At 33.7% G+C, this 26120-nt stretch overlaps 2 protein-coding genes across 3 annotated transcripts in view; one reads left to right on the plus strand and one right to left on the minus strand.

The window, feature by feature from the left end:
• The window catches only part of LOC106789705 (protein cueball), a 9755-nt gene extending 8520 nt beyond the window's left edge, over positions 1-1235 (minus strand). The window contains exon 1 of the mRNA XM_014754163.1: positions 468-1235. Coding sequence (XP_014609649.1) covers positions 468-555 — 88 coding nt within the window. The 5' untranslated portion in view covers positions 556-1235. The remainder of the gene's footprint in view (positions 1-467) is intronic.
• Positions 1236-4040: 2805 nt separating this feature from the next.
• LOC106789680 (protein disabled) lies at positions 4041-17008 on the plus strand. 2 transcript variants are annotated; one of them, XM_014754102.1, is made up of 8 exons: positions 4041-4750; positions 6960-7174; positions 7510-7653; positions 9192-9344; positions 9573-9824; positions 9937-10194; positions 10310-10465; positions 10559-17008. In XM_014754102.1, exons 1-8 carry the CDS (start codon positions 4714-4716, stop codon positions 14903-14905), a joined length of 5562 nt encoding a protein of 1853 aa, XP_014609588.1. In that variant the 5' UTR covers positions 4041-4713; the 3' UTR covers positions 14906-17008. The 2 variants fall into 2 exon arrangements, with proteins under 2 accessions (XP_014609588.1, XP_014609589.1); XM_014754103.1 differs by having other exon boundaries at positions 10577-17008.
• Positions 17009-26120: the final 9112 nt, after the last annotated feature.

Below are 26120 nucleotides of genomic sequence, written 5' to 3' on the forward strand. Positions count from 1 at the left end.
TCCCCCCTCCCCCCAATAGGAAATTGCAGGAGCTAGACGAAAACTGGCGTACGTGCCGATCAGTTTAACGTGAATGGAGTCAGGGTTTGCGCGCGCGCGCGCATTCCCTGCATGACACACGCACACAAGTGTTACTCGCTCGATATATTATAAGTTAGAGAGAGAGAGATATAATGCATGAGAACGAAAGATAGAGAGAGATAGATAGATTAAGAGAATCGCGCGGTTTGTATTATCGTTTTACAGGAACAATACTATGTTTGTATAAGTGTTTTGTTAGTGAGTTACTAAGTGAATAAGACAGAGATAGAAATACATATACATATATATATATATATCTATATATATAGTATGTAAATCCAGTTATATGTATATATATAGATATAAAAAGATACACTGGCTGATCTGTTTCTTTTTGACGAATGATTAAAAAGATGAGATAGAATGATGATCTGAGAGACACTTACCCCATGACCTGGCATCACTCGTGATCGTGAAAACTCCTAAGACGACGAACAAGAAGCCTGTTAAGAAATCTCGTAATTTCTGGCCCATCGTTATAGAGAATAATAATACATTTATTTCTATGTAACCTGATAGAGAGAGAGGGAGAGATAGAAATAGAAAATGTTAAAGAGAGAGAGAGAGATATGAGTGATCAATGTCTTCACCGTGAAAGCACGTTAAACACGTTGGACTCTCTCTCTTTTTTCTTAGTTTTTGTCGTTCTCTTATCGAGAATTTGAAATTTTAAAATAGGACAAAATAAATTTCGTCCTAATTCGAATTATTTTTCTCTTCTTCTTCTTCTTCTTCTTCTTCTTTGATTGAATTCACCGGTTAAATAACAATTGGATCGATTGTATAATTCGGTTTAAACGAAAACTTTCTTTTCTTCGTGTTTTTTTTTTTTTCTGCCCCCCTTTTTCTCACCTTTAGTTTTTCACAGGAAAGATATTTTATATTATTCGTAATTTGAAATATATATTGTTTGTGTGTAGAATAAAATGAATTTTAAATAGAAAACAAAATCCTCTTTTATATATTTTCGTTGACTCTTTTATTGAAAAAAGAGTCTACGAAATATCCCACCTCGTCACCATAACACCATCGAAAACGTCGCGTTACGGTGTCTGAACGCGGACTGTCTGTGTTTCTCTCTTCGTGACTGAATGTGCGCTCTACCGACGACGCTTTTCGTCGCCCTCCGCAGGCGCTCTTCCTCATCGGTCATTGGCGCGACCAAATACTGTTATACGCTTTTATTTTATATTCTAACTACTACTATTAAATACTAATACTATATTTACCAATTGGTAAGAAATACTTTAACACACACAAACACCTACACGAATAAATTTTGATTTTTATAATTAACGCTAACCCAAAATAATCCTTATTACATAAATCTTCTTTCAATAATTTTCTATTTTATTTTTATAGTTTATATATAAGTTTTATTTGTATTTTGTATTTTTAATCTTTTTCTTCTTCTTCTTCTTCTTCGTCTTTTGATTTTGCTTATCATCATAATTTATATTAATGATCATTATTAAGTATATTCTATCTACGTCAATGCATATCATGCGAGATCTCGCGTGTTTCTTTGTAGTTTGTGATACGTGCCAATATTTCTACGTTCAATTTCTCTACGCTTTTTAACTTCATTTCAAATTTATCTATTTAAATTCAATTCTTTATTTTCTTAATATCATGTCTCATCGTCTATTCCGTTTTTTACTATTGTTAATATAATATTTAATTGTTCATTTTGTTTGTGTGTTTTTGCCACAAGTATAGGTACGTATTTATTGAACAATTATTAAATGAGCATTATTCAAAATTTTGTAGCCGCCATTTTGATCCGGGTCATTTACTTTCGGCACTACTTTTTTTAGTATTCCGACAATTTCTCTTTTTGCATAGACTTTTGTGTAATTTATAATTAACTTAATTCATATATATATTTTTTTGTGATTATGTGTTTATCGTAGTATTCGAATTATGTGAGTATCATTTATCTGGAATTTATTTCTCAGAGAGGAATCGTATATTTAATATTTATAGATATTGATAAGTTTAAAGGTTAATGTTGTGTTGTCGTAATGTCAAGTGACAAACGCAATAGTTTGAATTTATGAAGCAAGAACATAGAGATCTATCTTTGATTTGATTTTTATACGAATGCGCATTTTTTTTTTTTCTATTTACATGAAAAGATTGTGACAATTTTTCTTAATCGTTTGAACTCGTCGTGCGATATTGTTCAACGCCATCTTGAATTTCTTTTAGAAATACTACGTGCCCCAAATAATAAAATGCGACAGATATAAAAATTCGATTTAAATATCTCTTTTAAGGACTTGACAATATTGTATTCTTTTTTCTTTTTTATACTAAAATATAATAAAAAAAAAAAATTCTATTAACATAAATTTATAATTAAATGGTAACACACGACATTTGATTTCTTTTGGATTCATTTGAAAATAACGATTGCAAAAACAAAATTATTTCTCCAATTAGAATCTAAACTTTATTTTCTTTAATTTGTTATAATTTAAATTAAAAACAAAATTTCATATTGTTATCCCGTTAAGCGCCATCTTTTTATCCAGTCAAGGAACTAAATTTCCTAGCTGGTTATCCCATCTCTATTGAATGGTTTGACCCCATGACAAAACGACGCGCGCACCTAGCCGGGATATTCGTTCTTCTTCTTGTGTTCAATTATTTTTCAACTAAAAATCTGTCGCTCTTTTACACAGTAACACATATATAAAATACTATTATGTATTTCATATGTCTATTATATTCCTGTTACAGTTCCACCTCATACAATGGGAATAATTTGAAAAAATATCAAATTCCTATCACATCTGAGTACTTTGAAAAGTTTCCTGAAACTTGGGAGGATTATCGATAACGCAACACAGCTGCTCAAGAACAACGTATTGCATTCTTAAATTGAATTCATATACAAATCCATACTATATTTATCTTCAAAAAAAAAGCACAAACAGATCCTGTTTAGAAATCTCAATTTTATTTAGAAAATTCGATCATACAATAGGATCACATTTGATGTACGAAAAATTGGTACACTTCTTATCTTCTTCTAATGTTTTTTAAAATCATTAAATATCTCATTAAATATCTTCACATTTGTTAGCCGAAAAAAATAAACATTATATAATAGAAGAATATGTATTATACACCCCTATAGAGGGTGAGTAGTCATTGTTTCATAGAAAAACAGTATAGTAACATTAAAGTGAAGATATAATATTAGTAAAAAAACGTGCATAAAAGCAAGCCACGAAACGACGACGGCGCGTACTACTACTACTACCACTACTACTATTACTACTACTACTACTACTACTATTACTAGGCGGTGTATTATTGATCAATAAGTGAAGCTATGGTCGAGGAGAGGAGACCCCGTGTGCCGGTAGTAGCAGCAGCCAGCTGTCATTTCCTCTGCACAATTTTTCTCTCTCACGCGAGTAACACGCCTTTGGGGGAAACAAAAAAATATAAACCACACATACGCAAGCACGCACGTACACAGCACAGCACAGATAGCAGACAGACGGACAGACACGCACGAACAAAATTTATATCAATTGATATATAAACACGCCATTTTAAATATTATATTTACACGTTAGGATTCTTCCGACACACACACACAACTGAGATACGATTAATTTGTTTATTCGTTCACAACCTTCTGTCTCTGGGTACACGCGTTTTCATCTGCGTGTGCGTGTAAACTCGTGTGCGCGTGTATAAGTGAATTAAAGAGTCAAGTTAAACATGGAAGGGATGAGAATAAATGTATTAGGACGATATTCGAAGTGATGAAAGAGTGCAAACGATAAAACAGAGAGAAAGAGAGAGAGAAAAGAATAAATCGAAAGAGAGAAGTGTGTTAGTGGTGGTGGTGGTGGTGGTGGTGGTGGGTGAAAATAGAAAGAAACAACGCGCCAATCTCATCTCTCTTTTTATTATTTTGTGTATAAAAGACAAAAGGGGTATTGGGGGGGGGAGAGGGTTGTAGAATAAGAAATAGAAAGAAAAGGGAGGAGAAGTTCGTGAGTGAGTTAGTGCGTGTGCGCGCGTGCGCGCGCGCGCCCCCTTCTTTCGGTGTCGCGAAACGGAACCGTAGAAAAGACATACAACACATTTACACACACGCGTACGTACACATACACAGTATCAACGTAAAAAGGTGAAGGTGGCAGTGGTGGGGGTGGGAGGGGGAGGACCAAGAGAGAGGGTGAGAAAGTGCAAAGGGGGTGAAAGAGATAATGTGAGGAGTGCGAGCTTACAAGTAAGCAAGTGTGCGTGAACAAGAAGAAATAAACGCGAGTATTGAGATTGAGTTTGATAGAAATAGAGAGAGAGGGGGGTGTAGGTGTGCAGAGGGGGAGGGAGAGGGAGATAGTGTGCGAACATGTGTCCGTGCCGAGTATCCTGTCCTCAAAAGTGACAACGGCGGAGGTGCGTCGAAAAAGGATCGACGAAATTTTCTTCTTCTTCTACTTCTTCTACTTCTACTTCTACTTCTACTTCTATTATTCTAATATTATTAATTATTCTTATTTAATTCTCTGACATACTATATATATATCAAGAATTAACGAAAGGTTGATACGCGGTTATCCTTATCTACTACTAATATTCATTGGCTTATATCAACCACCGATGCAGACCTTACGGAAAAAAAACAGCCCGTGCAAGTGTGAGTAAAAAATAATTGACATATTTAAAAATTGTTTAACAATAATACGAATGATTTGTAATATTATTTGATCGTCGTGTTTGCTGTGCACGTCATTGATTATTATCATTTATTTTTCTATTTCTTTTTTTTTTGAAGGGGCTTGGGTGAAATATTGTTGGATGAAGGGTGAGAAAGTGTATTGTTTTATTATGCAGATGATTGGAATAATTTAATTGGATTATTGTGACATTTGAGTTTTGGCAAGGGTATGCAATACGATACTGCGGCGTTAACACCTTGTAACATCTTTCGTTAGGGGTGTCTCTCGAAATATGGCTTCTTTCCTTTTATATGTTAGCACGAAAAGAGGGATAGAAAAATTAATATGGGTGCAAAAAATATAAAAAAAGTGTTAATCGATTATCTAATATCATGATCTATCATTTTTTAATATTACTCATGCAATTTGATATATATATGTATATGTATATATCAAATTATATATATATGTATTATCATGGTAATGAATAATTTATTATTTTCTATTAGAGTATATATATTTTGTCTATATATGATTATATTTATTTGATATTTAATAACATAAGAAAATAATGAAATGAAATCGTTTATGTGTTTTTATATTTTTAATATAGTTGTGTTTCTCGTGTCGTCATGAAAACCAATTGTGTGTCCTTCGTTTTACCGACCTCCCTTATTTCGTATATACAATGCATGTTAGATTGAGTCTGACCAATCAGAGATGGCGCTACTTATTCCTTGTTGGACCAAACATGCGATCTTACTACTGATTTTTTTTAACCACTACCCAAACTCTAAACACGATTCTAATTAATTCTTCATTTTGTTCTTTTCTTTTAAGCGTATACAAAATAATTTATTGACAAATTTTGTTATTAAATAACTTAGATAATCTCTTTTGAGGGTTGCGTCAGATAAAATGTGTCGAAAATATTCTATAATTAACACGTAATTTAATTATAATTAATTTATCGCAAAACATTGATCAAAAAATCGTTTGAAAATTATCTAAAAAAAAGAAAAAACAATCGTAGGGATTTATGTTAGCACGAATCGTAGATATATTTAGCGAATTCTTCACTCCAACAACTCATAGGGTTCCTTTCTCAAGGAGTATTCAAATGATCGAGAACTACCATTCTCGTATTTGTTTGTACGTACTCGTCAGTTTGAAGTGGAGAACGCCAACTGTCGATACTTGAAATTTTGTCGGGGAGCGAATTGAAAGCAATTGCATCGCGGTCCCTTTTAAAAACTTAGAAAACTTTCATCGAACGATAATTCTCTTAGTTTTCTTGTCTTCCATTCAATGAATGAATCCACGACAGATGCGCGAGATTTGCACTTGATCTACGACGTCTATCGGACCTTTCATAACAATTATTACAACGTTAAAGTATCTTCGGTACTTTATTTGATTTTTTGATGAGTACCTATACACGTATATATATAAATATATAAATATATTCAAGTATTTTTTAAATTTGACTTACGAGACTTAATTGCATTTTTGTTTTTCTTTTGGTATATTTATTTGTTCTTCTATAAACTTCGATAATAAATAAATAATTAATCGAATCGTAGTGCGAAAATGATAAAAACGATTTTTAAAGTATCTTACGTAAGGATATTTAAAAGGAGAGAATACAAAAAAAAAATAATCCACTAACATGTGTCGGGTGTCTCGAGTAGGTTTTTCAAAAGCAATCGATATCGCGTTAATATCGTTTTTATGGCTTGCATTAGAATTAGATCTTAACTCACCCTGCACCCCATGACTCTCTTCTTCACTTTTCAAACCTCTCCCTCACCCCCAATTGCTTCAAATTTGATAACACGATCTCGATGATCGCATCCGTTCAATTTCCTTTTACACGATAGATTTGTCTACGATAGGTGGAATATGTCGGGAAAGTTTGATCATGCGTGTGAGTTGAAATTTGTCGTTGTAGGGGGTTGTCTATGTCCTGTTTATCAATTTGATTTCACTTCGGTTAGCACTGCGTGTGATTTATCAGACCACGAACATGAAAATTGATTTATCAGCACTCGTACTTTTTTCACAATGCTGATTTTGTTCTTTGTTCTGTCTGTGTGTGTGTGTTTTTTGTTTCCGAATAAATCGACATTCGTGATTATTAATTCGATATAGAAATTGTTGTTCCTTTTATTTGAAAACCTTTTGTAGTTAAGAACGAGCCAACACGGTTCCTCGGGGATGGTGTTTCGTTCAAAGCGAAGCTGATTGGTATATTGGAAGTATCAGAAGCACGTGGTGATCGAATGTGTCAAGCAGCATTGGCAGATTTGAAAATGGCGATTCGTGCTGCCGGTGAACATAAACAAAGGATTGTTGTTCAGGTCAGCATAGATGGGCTTCGTTTGAGGGATGAAAAATCTAGCGTAAGTCGATCCAACATTTTATTCGAATATTTTGTTCAAGCATTTTTCTGTTCATAATAACATTTATTTATAAATCAACCTAAATGTTATCAGATTTTTCAATTACAATATTCTAATAATTTGTGTTAAAACATTTTATATAATTAATAATTCATTTGTCGTAATCACAAGTGACACACTTTATTATAACAAATTATTTATGACAATTATAATTGTATTAAATCAAGCAAAGTAAATTGAAGTTTTCGGCTAAATGAAACAATATTGTATTTTCTTTATCAATTGTTTGTGTTTCAATTTGTAATAAATGATTATTATTATTATTATTTTCGTAGGAATGTTTGTACCATCATCCCGTGCACAAGATATCGTTCATCGCTCAAGATATGAGCGATTCGAGAGCATTTGGTTATATATTTGGATCACCGGACACTGGGCACAGATTTTTCGGCATTAAAACGGACAAATCAGCGAGTCAGGTATTCCCCCGATCGAAGATTAAAACTTTAATTAAGAACTTGCAGTAATAATCAATATATGCGTTAATTTTTCCTGCATCTAACCGAATGAAAAATAATTGCCGCCCTGTTGTTTCTATGAACGTTGTTAAAAAAAACAAAAGTCCAAGAATTTCGGTGAGAATTTTGATTTTAATATGGAAAACGATTCGCAACAGGGGCATCTGGTTTCACTAGAAGGGATCTATCTATAAAAAATGATATTTGCCCAATCCGAAAAGCAATATATCGGAGCGCCAGTGTGTCGGTAATTTCCAGGGGCGTATGTAAATAATTGTATTATGCCATTCTGGGTTCTCACTGCGTATTCGTCGAGCCCCATCGATAAACGACGGGGGGGATGATCGTTGTCGGATTATCCACGGTCCACTTTGTGTTCATTCCGAATGGGATCTCCCCTATCTACCCCAATCCCCCTCCAATCCCCCCAGTCCTCCCAGCTAACTTCTTGAAACTTTAATTTTATATTACCTAACTACTACCTACTATTTTGTTCATTCGCACGAACCTAATCGCATTTTATACGTTTTAATCGTTTCCCATAGACTACTTGCCAAAAGCTTGGTATCTAAATATCAATTCAGCCAAAAAATGAATATCTTTAAAGTAGTGAACAACTTGCATGACACTTGAATAACATCATGTGTGAGTCTCATGCAATAACACTTAATACTTAAAAAACATAATATTGTATTTGTGTTAATATTTAATATAATTATTATAGATCGATTGGTATATTCGATTTTTATGGAATACAACAAGTGATAGTAAACTTTTGTTTGGTAGTATTGTTAGTTTCCAATAATGCATAATGTAAACAAGATCAACCATTCACAAACAATATCATGATTGATACAATTGAATATATGCAATTGAATTTATGCAATTGACCACATAGAAATATATGTAAATATATTTATGATATATATGGGGGATCCCATAGAAAGAGGGATACTCGTTTTAATGAAAACGTGGCAAGTTAGAAAATTCGATAACACAGCTATATAGGAAATAATGAAATGAAACACAGGCTGTTTGTAACTTCGGTTACCAGAGTTGACAGCTGGTGAATTAATTCAACAACGTCGGTGGTGTCTTACTACAATTTCCAAGTTTAATTTCTGCTTTGGTCGACTCGTAAACGACTCGGTAATCCTCTCCCATAAGTAAATCCACCTCGCGTTTGATCCATTGATACATTTAAGAGGGGCTTATATTGAAGAGGTAAATAAAAATATAAAAAGAAGAGGGTAGGTGGTGAGATAAAATAAATGATCAATTAAGTATAGGAACAATAAAATAATGAATTAATTATACGAATTGAGATTGATCATATTTTAACTTTGATAATAAATCAAATATATTCCATTGATGTGCATTTCACATTTAACGAGTTTGTAAGAGGAAATCGGTGGCTTTGTTTTTTCTTTTTCGTGATTTGTTACACGCTTTTAAATATGAAAGAGAAAGAAACAATATTGTAGTTTACTTTTCTGTAGGTGGTTGTTGCGATGAGAGATTTATTCCAAGTTGTGTTCGAACTAAAGAAAAAGGAAATCGAATTAGCGAAACAACAAATCGAACAGAATGCTATCAATGCGATCAAGTTTCATCCGACTGGTATGTTCGTTGAACCAGCACCGGATACCAAAGTAAGTTGATAATATATTTATTTGCAATTAGATATTTATTATGGGGGAACGGGGGGTTTATTAATTATTGGGATTAACCTGAAATGTTTTTCCTGATTTTATCTTCGTAAATCGGTACGAATTGGACTAAATAATAGTTGGATTTTGTTAATTTTGATTTTAGAAAAAAAAAGTGTATCAATGAAAAAAGAATTGAATGTGAAACACGTAAAACTTTTTTGATCGCAGGGTGCAGCGGGAACCGAATCGTCGTCAGTTCATCGAACGCGAATTACAAATTCGGAGAGTGATAAAAGTACCGAAAGGAAAAACGAAAATCAAAGTGGGGACATTGCCGATTTGTTGGATCTACAATTCGAATTGAACTCGTTACAACAGGGAATACATCAGATGGATAAAATAACCCCGGAACAACCTGGACCATCAGCTGATGATTTATTTGAGAGTGATCCATTCGGTGATTCATTTGCGAATATGAAAGTACGTAATTTAGATTTTATTGTTGTTGATTTAATTATATAACCGAAATTATTAGTAAAATGTTAAATCGTAATAATTTTGACAATTGTATATTTGAATTGATTTGTAACAGTTGAAAGATACCGTACAACCAATTTTACCTCCACCACCATCCTCATCAAAAAGAGGCCATTTGGAACGACAACAAACCGTTCCAGCCCCAACAACATCGGCAACGTCCAGTCCTGCAACAACATTGTATAGCAAAACACCACCTCCTCAAGATACGATTCATTGGTTCGACAAAGAAACGGAAAATCTTTTCAACGATGGCGAATTAACGAGCTTAACGAAAAATAATAATACTTCAGGGAAAAAGGAACAAGAAGAAGTGAGTAATCGATTGATAATTATATTAATATAGAAAAATAATGAATATTAATATTATTATATACGATAGGATAACAGATATGTGTTTCTGAAATATTTGGAACTCATTATTGCAGACGACATCATCATTGAACACAACCCCGAGAAGTAGCCAAGCGAAAAGTCCCCAGATCGATGTATTCACGGAACTGGATCCCCTAGGGACTGGTCTGATAAAGCCTTACGTCGATAAGAAAGACTTCTTCCAACATCTGAAAAATCCTCCAAAAAAGGTGCTTAAAGATTTAGTAAAGACCAATTCGACGGATACGTTTCCAACGAATTTCAATCTAAGGTCGGATACTTCGGACTCTATAAAATTACAGAATGATTTACCTTTGAAGGAAGGTGATCGCCACGAAGAGGGCAATTTCGCGAATTTCGATCGGTTTGATGAGAACGAGGCCATGCAGTCGTCCATCCTTCCGAAGGCTGACTCGCCCCAAAAGAAAGATATTCTATCAAGGCCGACTCATCATCAACCATTGTCAGTGTCCCTCCCGCCGGAAGAGACGCCTCCTACCAAGAGTACATTTTCCGGGGGGGTTGTTTCTGTATCTTCGGTTAATGCAGCAGCCAATGTTGCTGGAGGAATGACAAGCGTTATTGTTAATAAATTAGACAAGGATTCGATTGAATCGATTCAAACCTTGGTCAAATTACCGAGCCCAAAGAAATATTTGCAATCGGTTAGAAAAAGAGAATTCGATATAGAATTAAGCGGTGGTGGTGGCACCACCATCACTACCATCACTACCACCACTACCACCACCACCACAACCACCACTACCATCGGTATCAAATCACAGTCCATTGAAAAATCATTTCCAGTCGATTTTTCGACTACGACCGAATCACCAGCATCACCATTGAGATCATGTTCCTCCGATGCAAACTCTAGATTATCCAGTTCCAGTGCCGAATTAGATCTTGTTCCTGAACCCCCGCCGAGAGGCGTTGCTAGTATTATGATCAATCCACCACCCTTGCCACCGAAGAAACAATCTGCTCGAGGTGTTATCAAACCCCCACCTAGACCACCCTATACTACCGAATCTCATTTTCATCATAATGATTTCATTGTCGAACGCGAGGAATCATCTCCGTCACCTACGAGAATCAAAGAAAGGATGAAAAGTCCTCCGATAGATACAAAGAGTCAATTCGATGATAATTTTAGTCCAATCCCACAAATGTCTGCGAGAACTGATTTGATTTCTACAATGACGACCTCAGCTTTCGAAGATTCCTTTAGTACGATGATACCAACGACTAATTTATCAACGTATTTTTCATCAACCGTTACAACACCAGTTACAACGAAAAAACCTAAACCCTCGTTGGACATTACGCTCAGTCAATTAACTTCTGCAAATTTAGACGAATTAGCTAGCAGCCTTGGTATGACGGTACAACAATTAACAAGCTTAACGTTACAACAATTAACCGAATGTTTGGCCAATTTATCGAGCAAAGAATCAACGATAGAACCGAAAGAAGATAAACCGATTGTTCAACCGAAAACAGAACAATTGACGACATTAACGAAACAATCCAGTACGTGTCAAATAGCTGAGACCAGTTTCGTCAGCGGGGAGCCACTTTTCAAAGCTAATTTCGATCAGGAACCAATGAGGAAGGAACAGGAACCGACATACGACAAGTATGCCGTATTCCGGGAATTACTTGAAATGGAACAAATGTTGGAAGAATCTAAAGAGGAAAGAAACGACGATGAAATGATCACCGATACCGAGAATAAAGAATCTGAGGAGGAACCTAAAGAATCCGATGATAAAAATCGAAATGAGATATTAGCCGAAGCGATCGTGGCTATGGTCAATTTGACTGTTAAATTGCCGCCTAGTAACGAAGAATTAATGAAAGATGAAACTAGGGAAGATGAGATCGATGAAAACAATGAAATTGAAAATGATAAGCCGACGGAGACGATGGAAGAGATCGATGAGATGAAAGATGATGTTATCGAGATGTCGATGAATTTAGAATCTAATAGGAAGATAGATTTAGAAATAGAATTAGAAACCGAAGCGGATATCGAAGCTGATATAGAAGATGATATGATTGAGGATACGACAATGGTAGGTAGTCAAGATAAATCCGAAACATTATCGGATAAGGGTAGCGAAGTTAATGGTATTTCGGATAAAGTTATAATTGAGAATACAGATGACACCGGTAGATCTTCGGTGACTGAAAAAATGGAGGAAAGGTACTCGACGTCAACGTCCAGTGACAGATACGCAGCATTAAGGGAGATCTTTGTTGAGACCGAAAGAAGGAATAAACAACAAATACACGCGTCTTTGGCAACAGATTCCGAATTGTTAAGTTTGTTTTCGGATAGTTTGCCACCAGAAGCAGCAGCAGCAGTAGCAGCAGCGGCAGCTGCAACTGCAGCAACAACAACAACAGCTGTATCTACGAGTCCTAAAAAATCATCAGTTAAGAAAAAGGATGACGATGATTTGAAAGCCGTGGCGATGGATATTTTTGAAGAAATCAAAATGCTTAATACGGGAACACACCTTGCTGGTAAAGAAATCAAAGGAACTACTACCGGTGGATTCGAGGATGTATTTTGTCCGTTTAACGATGAAACTAAAGACAATCGTGAAGAGGTTATTATTAACAAGGAAGATGGTAATTGGGCAAAGTTCGAAACGAGCATGATCGGTTCGGATAGGTCATCATGCGAGGGTGCACGTTCGGTAGGTGGTACGTCACCGTGGTCACCCGATGGCAAAGATTTTCATCGCGATATTCAACCTTTTAAATCAGTATCCACTGGTCATAGACATTCAGGGGACAGCGATAACGAATGGAAGGACGAGGAAGAAAGCGAGGAAAGCAATGGGAGAGGACGGCATGATGGTAAATTTTGGTTCCTCAGACATCCGAGATACGATACTGCTGAATTCGATGAAAGATCCTTTTACGAGGAAGCATCGGGACCTATTGACAACAGATCGGATAAGAGGGATCGTAATTTTCGTGGGCGTGTTGTTAGAAAATCACGGGGGCCCTGGCCGAAAAATGTTCCACACAGGCCACGTGACCCATCCTCGTCGTCATCCTCGTCGTCTCAACGTTGGCACGAAAAAACTCAATGGGAGGAAGGTCCAAGATCTTGTCAACATCGGAAATTATTTTACAAGGACAACGAAGATCGTTACGAGCCGCCCCCGCCCCCAGTGCCCCCGCACGAGTACATACCGAGATTTTGGAAATGCCGATCTAAATCACAACGATGGAATTTGATACCGGACGATCCATTTTATGAGGAGGAACGTAGGAGAAATACCGAGAGAAAAGTAACGTTAATGGTTAAAGAGGAGGACACATTTGGCAGCGAGGAGAGCGTTGTTGGTTACGAGGACGATGACAGATGGACGAGTAACCGACGTAAATACGAAAGAAGACGATGGGACGAGGAATTCGGTGGTAGATTTTGGAGCAGGCGTGCTACTAGCCCACCGGACAGTGAATATCCATCCAAGGAAAGTTATTATTATTATCGGGAGAGTAGAGAGAGGCCACACGATTATGTTGGGACATGGGACGAGGAATATGGGGGACCTGAACGAGCTATTGAAGAATCGGGTAGATACAATACAACCGGTAGGAAGAGGCATTGGCCTAAAAGGCCTAACAGTGCCAACGAAGGTCGTAATACCGATTACGGTGAGATGGTATACGCCGAAGCAAGGAACAAATTTGGTACATCCAGATCGGAATGCAGTGACAATGATTCAGATCCGTATTTAAGGCCATCAGAGAGATCGAGAAGTCGTGAAATTTATTGGGGTAGCGATCAAGAATACGATAGTTGGCCGGAGAGACCGTATTGGTCCGAGGGACCGGATTTTAAAAGTGAAACGTTACATCGGAAACGTGTTGTAAGGCATAAAGCTGGTAGACAACAAATCCAACCGAAAACTCAGAGTCCATTCGAAGATGATTTTGCTCAGAGCATTGAACAAGTTGAATCATCAGCTGCCACTGTTGAATCCTTAACCCCGACCGAGTTACGCATGCATCTGGGAGTCGCCGATTCTAAAAGGGAACCACCTTTGAGTCCATCATCGATAACGACGACAACAACAATGACCACCACCACGACGACGACTACGACACGATCATCATCGAGCAAGGATGTTATAACACTTCCTCGAAGAGAACTCATCCAACGAGATTACAACAAAAGAACGAGTTTGTTCGATGATGATTTGACAAATTCACCTAATGTCTCATCGACCAGCGACGTTTCCGATAGACGAAGATTATCCTCAGATTTAAAAGCAACACCGGAAGAAATTCTTAACGAAACGAAAGATAATAATACTCACAGATCGTTGGAAAGTGGTATTAGTTTCGTTTCCGAAGCTAGCAATACGCGAGATTCTTTTTTTAACGGTGATCTTAGGTTCGACGACGAGGATGCATTTACCTTCAAATCAGAATTAGAGGACAGCGTACCTGAACGTTGCACCACAACGTTGCCCCTTAAAAATACCAGGCAAAACAAATACGCCAGTTCTAACAGTAACAACAAAGGTAGACCATCTGATCAATACATTAGGAAATCGGAATCAGTAAACATCTTCATACGCGAGGAAGATCCTTTCGACGATGATGATTTTTTCAATTGATTCGCAACCAATCATCGTATTACATCAAGATCCTATAATAAATCGGACACTATTCATGTCTCAAATGAATGAGAAAATTCATATTAACATAGCCATATATTTCATTTTGTTCATTTTCTTTTTTTTTTCTTTTAGGAACGCCGCGCAACATTTGTCGTCGTCATCTTCGTCCTCATCGTTTCTGCTCCTCTCCCGCATTTATAGAAATTATATATTCAGGGTGTCTTGTAATTAATGACGATCACGGGATGATTTTACGTATAAAAAAATGTCAAGTATATTAACAACATATATTAGGAATGATATTTTATTGATGCAAGAGGTTATATGTTTTATAAAGAATAATCAAAATCCTGACCGCGACTTTGACCAAATTTTTGTTTTGTTTTTTGGAAATGTAGGATTCGGAATCACTGAATGATTTAAGTTCAATGTGAGTTTAAAGATTATACTCCACCAAGGTTCTTTATTCCTTTCTTCCTGGTATTCATATTTTATTTTCTAAGATTGACGACACCCCAGTAAAAATCCTTGAAACAGTCTCGTCCAATAAGCATACAAGAGTAGAATCTATATAAAACATTTCGTCATACCGAAAATTTCTTGTCAAAATATTAAGAAACACGATAATGATTCTCTTAGAAATATCCGAAAATTATTTTTCTACGTAAAATCATCCTTTCCCTTCTCCCTTCTCCTCCCTTTCCCATGCTCGTTCGTATCACCAATTTTTTATGGGACATCTTGTATATATATATATATATATATATTATATTATATATAATATACCGGTGCGTATTTTCTAAGCTTTGCTACTCGTGAAGCGTGGTTATTCGATGTCTCTCTCTCTATTACTATTTTTTAATTAAAAATTACTGATTTATATATATTTTTTTTCTTTTCTCTTGTATGTGTGTGTGTGTGTATTTAAAACACACACTTAGAAACGAGATACACGCTTTGTCGAATGCATTTATACATAAAGAAAGAAAGAAACAAACAAACAAATAAAAAGAAATAAAAAAGAAAAATAAAAAAGAAGAAAAAAAAAAAAAAAAGAAACGTTATTTAAATTAAGCTTTGACTAAATGAAATTTGGCATAGTTGTCGTCGTCGTCGTCGTCGTCATTGTTGTCGTCATTGATAAGACGAGATATAAATTAGGTGCTCACCACAATAGATTCATTAATTATTTATTTTATTTATTTTATATTTTATATTTTATATTTTATTTTAATAAATTGTATGTGTTTCGTTGCAATAATATTCCATACGTGTAAATTTGTGTCTACAAAAAAAATGATTAATATAACATACAATTGTTTCGTTACCATAATTGTGAACGTGATAAATGTATTTAATTGTTGTCAGAGAATTTGGATTGTGTGTTCGGTGCGGGGGTAGGGACGGGGGTGAGTGGGTGGGTGGGTTTTGAGATTGGTATGCTTAAGGTTTGAATGAGAAAAGATAATTATTTATTGTATTGTTAGCAATAAGCTGATGATATTACGTTTATAGCGGGTTCAAGGTTGTACTGACAATAATTCTATTATATTTTAATGCCAATTAGAATTTTCTATTGGTCGGGAACGATTAAAGAAAATAATGATTTTCAACAAACATAATTTGCTGTTGCCTTGTTGCGTGTTTAGAATTGATCGATTATACTTATAAAATATTTGTATGATGATAATAATATCATTCAAAGGGGTTGTTGTTTCAATCAGAGGGGGGGGGGTTAAAAATTTACTTGTCATTTTATTGCTTAGATAGAAAATAAAAAATTGCTTTTTTTAATTTATTTTTTTTTTAAATAAAGTTCTTTTATTTTTGTTTTATGTGTTTAGTTCGATATAGTATTCGCGAATGAATCGAATTATGTTTTTCAATTAGATACATGTTAATTATGTCTGTGTGTCTGTGTGTGCGCGCGTGTGCGTATGTTAAGAATGTTATTGGATTATGGGAATAGAATGAAGACGGTGATCAAAAAAATAAAAAAAACATAAATGAATTCCAGGCGCGATCGATGGCCCTTGAAAGTAATTTTTCACAAACCCCATATGAATTACGAAAAATATCACATTGTAATATTTAACACAATGATAGTATTTAAATATGTTGCTTAATCAACTTTTCTTTTTTTTCCCCCTTCGATTGGTAATAACGAATCGATATACTGTGGATTATTATATATATATATATATATATTTATTATTATTTAATTATTATTATTATTTTTCGCGTTAAATGTTTTTGAATATAATAATTATCAAATTAGAATATAAAATATGTATATGTATTTATTTATTTATTATAAATCGATCGTATATCGTTGGAATGAACTTTTCGAAATAATTATTGAAGATAATTTATTTATTTAGAAGGATAAAAAAAAAAAAATAAAGAAATAAGTTACGTCAAATTGTCAGCCATAATTGTATCGTCTTTATCTGCATTCGTTTAATCGATATAATAGCAGCGAATTAATTAGTACGTCGATTTGTTTCGCGTACGTAATAATTATGTATGAGTATAAATTAACGAAATGGAAATTGTCATTGTGTGAAACAAAGTGTGAATGAGGGTTTCTCTTCAGAAAATTCTTGTGAGCGTGATTTAATGTGTACGAGTGAGCTCTGGTTGGGGATGAAAATAAAAATAAAAAACAAAAAGAAAAAAAGATATTTGCACAACTCGTTTCCTTCGAGTAAATCTATTCGAATATAAAAAAAATGTGAACATTAATTAATTAGATATAATATACTATTATTCAGTAGCTTTTACATACAATATACTTTGACAGAAATCTCGTAAAGTTGTTAACAAATGAAAATAAAAATGACATTAATAGTATAAAAATTCTTTGAAGAAATAAATATTTGTACATCATCTCGCGTTTCTGTGATTAATGTTTTGAGAATAATTTTAACTTTTGTCGAATGTTAACGATACGAATTTAAAGAGGAAAACAATTTTTTTCTTAAATAATTCTACCATACGTTTTTTATTGATTAATATAAAAAATATTGATTAATATAAAAAAATCGTGTTACCAAAAACATTTGAAATATTAATCTCTGTGTGCGAGATATTAGAAAATTATTCAATTTGTCCAATAATAATCTTTAACCATAACTTCAAATAAAAATTCCGAGAAATGTGTGTTTTCCATAATGCTGACTTATTTTTTTTCGGTAGATCGGTGATTTGTTTTCGTAAAAAGAAGAAAAAAATGTATAGCAAAAGAAAAATGATTGGAATTTGCAATAAAAAACGTAATTTTAGATGTCAGCGGAATCTTGGACGAGCGTCATTTTTTCATACGAAAGTAAATTAAATGTGTTTTGTTTTTCGGTCGAATGGAAAAAAAAAGATTCTTCTTGTTTGTGATAGAAACGTTAACGTGGAATTGCAATTAAATGAGGGGTGCAAATATTTTTCTTTTTTTTTTTCTATCAACTGTATAGTTACTATATATATATATTATATAAATATAGATAAAATGAAAAACACAAAAGAAAAAAAATAATAACGATTTACAATTTATTCGCTTCGAAATAAGAAAAATGTTCCTTCATTTAAACGAGAAAAAAAATAACAATAATAAAAATAATTCCAAATTCATTTATCGATGTCGTGAAACAAATAAAATGCGAAAGGCAGGGAGAGAGAAAGGTGTATTGTTTAAAAAATAAGTACGAGATGTTTGATGAACAATTTTATACCCTTCGATGTAACGAAAGAAGATTCATTGAAAAATCTTCGGGATAAAATAATGAAAAGATAAGAAAGTGAAATTAGATAAAACAATTAATTGATTCGATGTTTTGCGATAGGAACGAATTAGCAAAAGAATGTATTTCATTTTTTTCTAATTAACCATCAATTTATTTCTTCAATGATTTTGCTAGATAATTATAATGAAATCATTATTTTATTTATTATCATGATTTAGGGGAAATACGTGTGACGGTATAATAAACCTTCACGGATATGCGAATGAAATTGGTTTTCTTATTTTATCTATAAAAAAAAAAAAATATAATAAAAAACACAGCCCATCCCATATATTAGCTTGGTCTTTGATTCATTAATTCTGTCGGATTTGCAAACATAGATAAGTATGAATTTATTGAATGGCAAGAAGAATAATAATATCCTGGAGTCTTGAAATCATCGCATTAATAAAGCTTAGAAATAACAAATAAATCTAGACAATTTTATTCATTCTAAAATAAATTAATAACAAAAACCGTATGAATTTAATTAGCCAATCTAATATATATACATATACATCCTATAATAAATAATTTATTTGATTTAAAACACACATATAATTACGATAAAACAAATTTGATTTAAATTCGTTTATAATTTGTGTTATTATAAATCTAATATAATTTTCAGTAGGAGTATGACAAATTCTAATTGGGACAATCTTTTAGTCAATCTAATAGATACATCCTATAATAAATAATTAATTTGATTTAAAACACACATATAATTACGATAAAACAAATTTGATTTAAATTTGTCTATAATTTGTTATTATAAATCTAATATATATGCATATACATCCTATAATAAAAATAATTAATTTAATTTAAAACACACATATAATTACGATAAAACAAATTTGATTTTAATTCCTTTATAATTTGTTATTATAAATCTAATATATATATATATATATATATTAGATACTATATATATATATATACATCCTATAATAAATAATTAATTTGATTTAAAACACCCATATAATAACGATAAAACAAATTAGATTTAAATTCGTCCATAAAATTTGTTATTACAATATAATTTTCATTCGAAGTATGACAAATTCCAATTGGTAGAAAATCTTTTAAACACTTTGAGAAGATGGTGGTGTATGGTGGTATATATCAACGAGTAGTGTGTGGACGGCAGTAACTGTTGGTGTTTAATAATAGTAGTAGTGGTACTAGTAGTAGTAGTAGTAGATTTTGAGGTGGATGTTTGAGGGTGGGTGGGAGTTCGAGGGGTTGGACGTGAAAGTTGTGTGGAGGTGGAAACTGTGTGCGGTGTCGTCTCACCCTCGGATTCGAAACGCGTTTGCTGGAGATCCCTTGGTTCGTGTGTTCCCCGTTCCTTGATTTGGCCCGGGACAATGCACAATAAAAGAGCATTAGATCGCCGGCTTTGTTCAGCGGTTGCACGACTTCTCGTAACAATGGCGCAACCCCCACTCACTTCTAGTACTCGAAACACCTGGCAAACAAGGAAACAATGCGCACGGGCCGCACTTCGACGGGATTTCGCGCATTTGGGGTGCGCTCATGCTAACAAATTATCACCCTCTGTCGTTCCTACTTTTCACTCATTTCTTTTCCATCCCTCTCTCTCTCTCTCTCTCTCTCATAGTGCATATATATATATATATCTACTTTCCTCCTCCTCTTTCGAACTTTCTTTCATTTCTTTCTTATCAATCTTTAACATTTCTTCTTATTTTTTTTTTTATTTCCTTTTTCCATAGAATTTTTAGCAAGGAAGTTATATTTTTTTAATTGTGCAAAGTGGTGATAGAAATATTTAATATTTTTTTATTATGTCTTGAATTCTTTATCTTTTATTTATTATTTAAATAATAAATAAATATTATGTAATATTATAATATAAATAATATTATTTAAATATCATTACTTTTACTTTACTTCTATTATCTTTTTTAATTCCTTACTTATTTAATATTTTATATATTTGGTTTATACACTTGTCGTAATATATTGCAAAATTATTGTTTGAAATAACTAGGTAGGTGTTAATATTTTAGACATTTTGTCAAAGTCCAATTTCTTTTTTTTTTCTTTAATGGATTCATAGAAAAGATCAACGAGTGATTCTTGATACAGGAACTCGTGTGTCGCATAAGGTGACGCTAAGAGTGAGTGAGTGAATGAATGAATGAATGAGTGAATGAGAGAAGAAAAAAATAAAAGAGAGGCGGGGGGKAGGGAGGAAGGGAAGAAGAAAATCAACCCGCATGTGCTCGTACGCACTCGAAAAGGAAAAGTACTTTTGGCCGAAGTGCCGTGAAGGCGGTGTTCTAACCGTCGGAGTAGGATATATCAGAGAAAAAGAGAACAAAAATGAGACGGAAAGAGTGCAAAGGGTGCGGGAACTATGAAATGTACCGACCCCTCTATACTCTCAAGCAAATGCAACCCTAAAAAGCCACGAGAAATGTTTGTAATTGGGATCGTTGGCCCGTTGTATTTCTCTTTTCGTTCGATATACTTCGAAATATCTATATAGATATATGTTCAGTATGAATTCGTATACTATTTAATGCTAGGAATATTTGAAAATGAAATTTAAACTTCGATTTAGGATTTTTGTTTAATGGTACGATCTATTAGAATAGACAAAATTTGTCAAATGTTTACGAAAAAGGGAAGTAAGTATGCATTAAAAAAAAGGATGGCAACAATTTGTCATGGAATGTTGATACAATATTTCAACTTAAATATCATCGTATTTTTATTGATCTCCCCATAAAATATTTCTCTTTATCGAGCAAATTTGATGATTTATTTAAAGAATTATCTTTGCATATGCTAGTACTGCATTTGTTTAAAATCATTTGAAATATTACAATGTTGTTTACCGATTGATTATTTTATTTTCTATATTCACAATTACGTGTAACTTAAAATGAATAATTAAAAATAAGTTTAATGACGAGAAATAAAAAAAAAAATGTTAGAAAATTTCGAACGATCGTAAATATTCGGATAGATCAAATCATTCGATTGATTTATAGGAAAGAAATATGAATAATTTGTTGTTATCTGTAGTACTCTTTTAAAGATCAAAGAAATTGTCAGTTAATTTTGTATTCAAGAAGACTGACGATCGATTTAAGATAGGAAGAAAGTATCACACTTATATATGTATATATATACGTGTGTACTTATATGTTAAAATCTACTAAAAAATGCGTAATAATTTGATGTATGTATGTATGTAACGTCTATCAATATTTCATAAGCTTGATAAAAGCAAACGAGTGTTTGCAGCACCCTGTACAACGAATCCTCGATCTTGTTCGCCGGTTAGCCATAAGTGTGTTCCCCGGCATGAATTTGCATCGAATTGAATTTCAAATTTGTTGCCGCTCTGTCAGTCGAGGTCTCGAATATCTCGACGTACTTAAATCCTCCTTCGACGTTAAATGAAATTATTAACAATACAATTTCATCTCGTTAAGTGAAAAATCGATCAATTTTCAACTATTATTATATTTTTATTATTATTTTCTTATATATTACAAAATATATATTATGGATTATTAGATTTTCGTATGGATACTCGATATAGAAAAAGTATGATTTATATTTTGAGAATATACTTCAATATATTTTGTCTTTTTTCTTTTGTATTTTTATGTGAAAATTGGCAAAGAAATTTTTGAATAATTTCATTTTGTTTGTATTATTCGTTAGTATTATGTTATACAATATTTTATTGAATATAATATAATTTTGTTTTATTACCTTACACTCTCTATGTGAATCATATATAATTTTAATAAATAAATCAAATATTAGAATGTTAAATTAATATAAGAAAAAGGAAAGAAACTTTCATGATACAATTGGCATGACGTTTTCCTAAACAATCAAATATATTTTCGTTTAGAAATAAAATAAAAAGAGAAAAAAAAAAAACAAATGTATCAACAATAATATTAAACTAACTAAAAACACCGATTAGATATCGATATAAAAAAAAAAAACAAAAATCTTGTGTTGAATTAAAATTTAATAGAATACAAACGAAAAAAAAAAAAAGAAGGAAAAAGTAAATTAAGAAGTATCTTTATTTAGTCAACAAAGCGAAAGGAATTTTACCTTCCCTGACTCCTGAAGAACTGAAACGTTTAAAAAAAAAAGAAATAAAAGAAAAAAAAAAGAAAAATTGTCTCGTTTACTTTGATCGTACTTCTGAGAGTAAGTAAAATGGCAAGTTTAACGATAATGCGATCGCAATTATTCTCGCACAATAGACCAGAAATCTTCTTCTTCTTCTTCTTCCCGCAAACGAAGCTTCAGTTTGCTCGGCTCCGCGTTGCGTAGGTAAATGGCTGTGTTCTCTCTAGTTTTATTCGACGAGGATGTAAAGGGAAGTGAAAAAAGTGATGAGGGTGGAGACTGACGAAGAAGAGGAGGAGGAGAAAGAAGAAGAAGAAAAAGAGGAAGGGAAGACAGAAAAAAAAGAAAAGAAAAGAAAAGGAAAGAAAGAGTCTTGAGAGAAGTGAACGAGGTGGTGCAGGAAAAGTGAGTGAGTGAACGAAAGAGAAAGAGGAAAGGAGAAAGAGGGGGGTAGTAAAAAAAGAGGGATAGAATGTGTAGAAAGTAGCCTAGTGGGGGGAAAGGACGTCTTGGAAAAGGTGCAAAGCCGACAGTATTCTTTGTAGCTGGAATATTCGCCTTGTGCCGAAGACCTCTTCGCACTTCTTTACCTTTTTTTCAAAGCCTCACACCACCATCATCACCACTACCACCACCATCAATGTTTCCGACTTTCTTGCTCCTTCAGTTTCGTCACCACTACACAAAAAGATTCTTGAGAATAGTATAGTCTTACTGGATACTACTACTACTACTTTTACTTACTTCTAATACTAATACAACTGTTACTACATTTATTACTGTAGTTATTCCTACCACTACTACTACTATTACTACTACTACTACTACTACTAACTCTTATTTATTCCTAATACTAATACAACTGTTACTACATTTATTACTGTAGTTACTCCTACCACTACTATTACTAACTCTTATTTATTCCTAATACTAATACAACTGTTACTACATTTATTACTGTAGTTACTTCTTCTACTACAATACTACTGTAGTTACTATTACTAATACTACTACTACTACTACTATGACAGGATCACTTCTAAGTGATCCTGTATGCTAGTAGAAAGTTGCGAGCTTTGCTTGAGCTTTACCACTTGCACGAGGGAAGAGTAGTATTGTAATAGTAGTAGTAGTAGTAGTAGTGTAGCAGCAGCTTACTTCTCCACCCATGCCGGATCCCTTACTCGACGAGCAGCTCTTTTGGGACGAGATATTTACCAACATCCAAGATGGCGGCGGCATAATCTTCCCAGCTTTTCGCGAAAGTCGACGAGTCATCCGCACACCGCAGTCAGTTCTCCTCTCTTTCTCATGGTAAACATTCTCTCTACCCATCACTTTTTATTTCTTTCTTTCTTTCTTTCTTTATTTCTTTCTCTTTCTTCTTAGTTTCTACAGTTCTTTGACTCTTTTGAGCATTACGTTTTGGGTCACCGCGAGACGTTCTGGAAAACACAGAACGTACCAACCACCACCACCACCACCACCATCTTCTTGACGATTCTATGAGAGAGGAAAAAGCTTCCTTTCCTTTCTACGTTCTCTCACCTTCTACGAAATCTTCCCCCCACCCCTCCCCACCCCTCTCTCTTTTTTTTTCTCCTTACTTGGTCTTTCCAAGTAATCTTCTAGGTCTCATGTCGTAGGTAGGTAGGTAGGTAGGTAGGTAGGTACTTTGTTCTCAACGTTCCGAAGTTAAGTACTTTTCTTTGTATTTGTAATGTACTTTATTTCTTTTTATGAATTATATATAATGACCTACCTTTTTTTTCTTTTTGTATTATTCCCCAGCACACAGCCCATTCTTTCTTTCTTTCTTTCTTTCTTTTATTATTATTATTATTATTATTTTTCGTTTTAAATATGTTTTGTTTTTTATTATTCTCATCTACAATGTATAATATTATTGATCAAAACTATTTCAGTGGATTTTTAAAGATTCAATCATAATCTTTTAGCAAATCCACTCTTAAAAAATTCTCTGTGAAGAATCAAACTACTTGAAGAAACTAGAAAACATTGAAGAAATTAGGTGGTAAATACGGAATATTCTCTTCTCTCTTATCTATGTCTTTTTGTATGTGTGAAAAAGAGTGAGAGAGAGAGAGAAAGTCCAAGGTAAGAAACGATCGAATCGAATAGTGGAATTCGTGGAATCCGTAATCCGCCGCCAAGTGAATGGCGAACGTCTCTAAGAAGAGTTCCTATAGTAAAGAGCACCATCACCCACCCCCTTCACTTTTCTTTACCCCCACAACACCTCACCCCATCCAACCCCTTCCGATCTATCCTAACTGGGACTCGAGATTAAGGTGGTAATCGCTGAATTGGCAAAAGGTAGAAAGAGAGAAAGAGAGTGACAGGGGAAGGGGGAGGAGGGAGGGTGGTGGGGGGAGGAACGGGGTAGAGAGATAAAACGAGAGAGCCTTTGGGTGGATTTTCATGAAACGAAAAGCTTCACAAAGGATCCATAAAAAGAAAAAAATAGTCAAAAGAAAAGTATATATAGAACCGATTTGAAAATATTTATATTAAAATCTCCCTAAAGAACCCCCTTCGCCCTCTTTTTATCTTTTTGTTTTATCGAGATAAAGAGATTAGTTTAAAAAAAAAAAAAAATTAAAATATTACACAAAAAATTTGATATTTAAAAATATTTAAAATAATATTTTTAATATTTAAAATAATATTTTGTTATAACAAGGTATGCGAAGATTATTGCGAAAAAAAAAAAAAAAATTGATTTTTCCTTTTTACGAAAGAAAACTATCCCTCGATTCGATTGTTTTGTAATCCAATAGGAAAATTGAATGTCAAATTACGGTGAGGCAGAGGGGTGGGGCGGGGCGGGGCGGGGCGGGGNGTGAGGCGGGGGTGGCAATGGCAGCGTTGTAATTGTTAAAGGAAATTTTCGAAACACACATGAGAACGTTTGATAATCATTTTGAAAGTATCTCGACCAATGAATAAATAATCTCTTCGGATTTGTTCTTGTTTTTTTTTTCTTTTTTTATGTAGACAATAATTGCTTCGTCAGAGTGAGTGAGTGAGTGAGATGGATAAAGGGGAAAATATAAAAGAGAAATTTGTCGAGATTGAACGGGATGCAATATCGACAGGTAATTGGCCGGCGGCTTGTTCGACCGTTCTTTATTGCAATGGCGAAATTTGACTGGCCGATAAATTGTTAGCACAACGTTGAAATAATATTTATTTATCTTACGACGTGGTAATAATAATAATAATAATAATAATAATAATATGCGGGGCGTTACATCGTAAAAAGAAACAACTGG

Source organism: Polistes canadensis, unplaced genomic scaffold (genome assembly GCF_001313835.1).
Source record: "Polistes canadensis isolate GaletaPanama2010 unplaced genomic scaffold, ASM131383v1 scaffold_197, whole genome shotgun sequence".
Lineage (NCBI taxonomy): Eukaryota > Metazoa > Arthropoda > Insecta > Hymenoptera > Vespidae > Polistes > Polistes canadensis.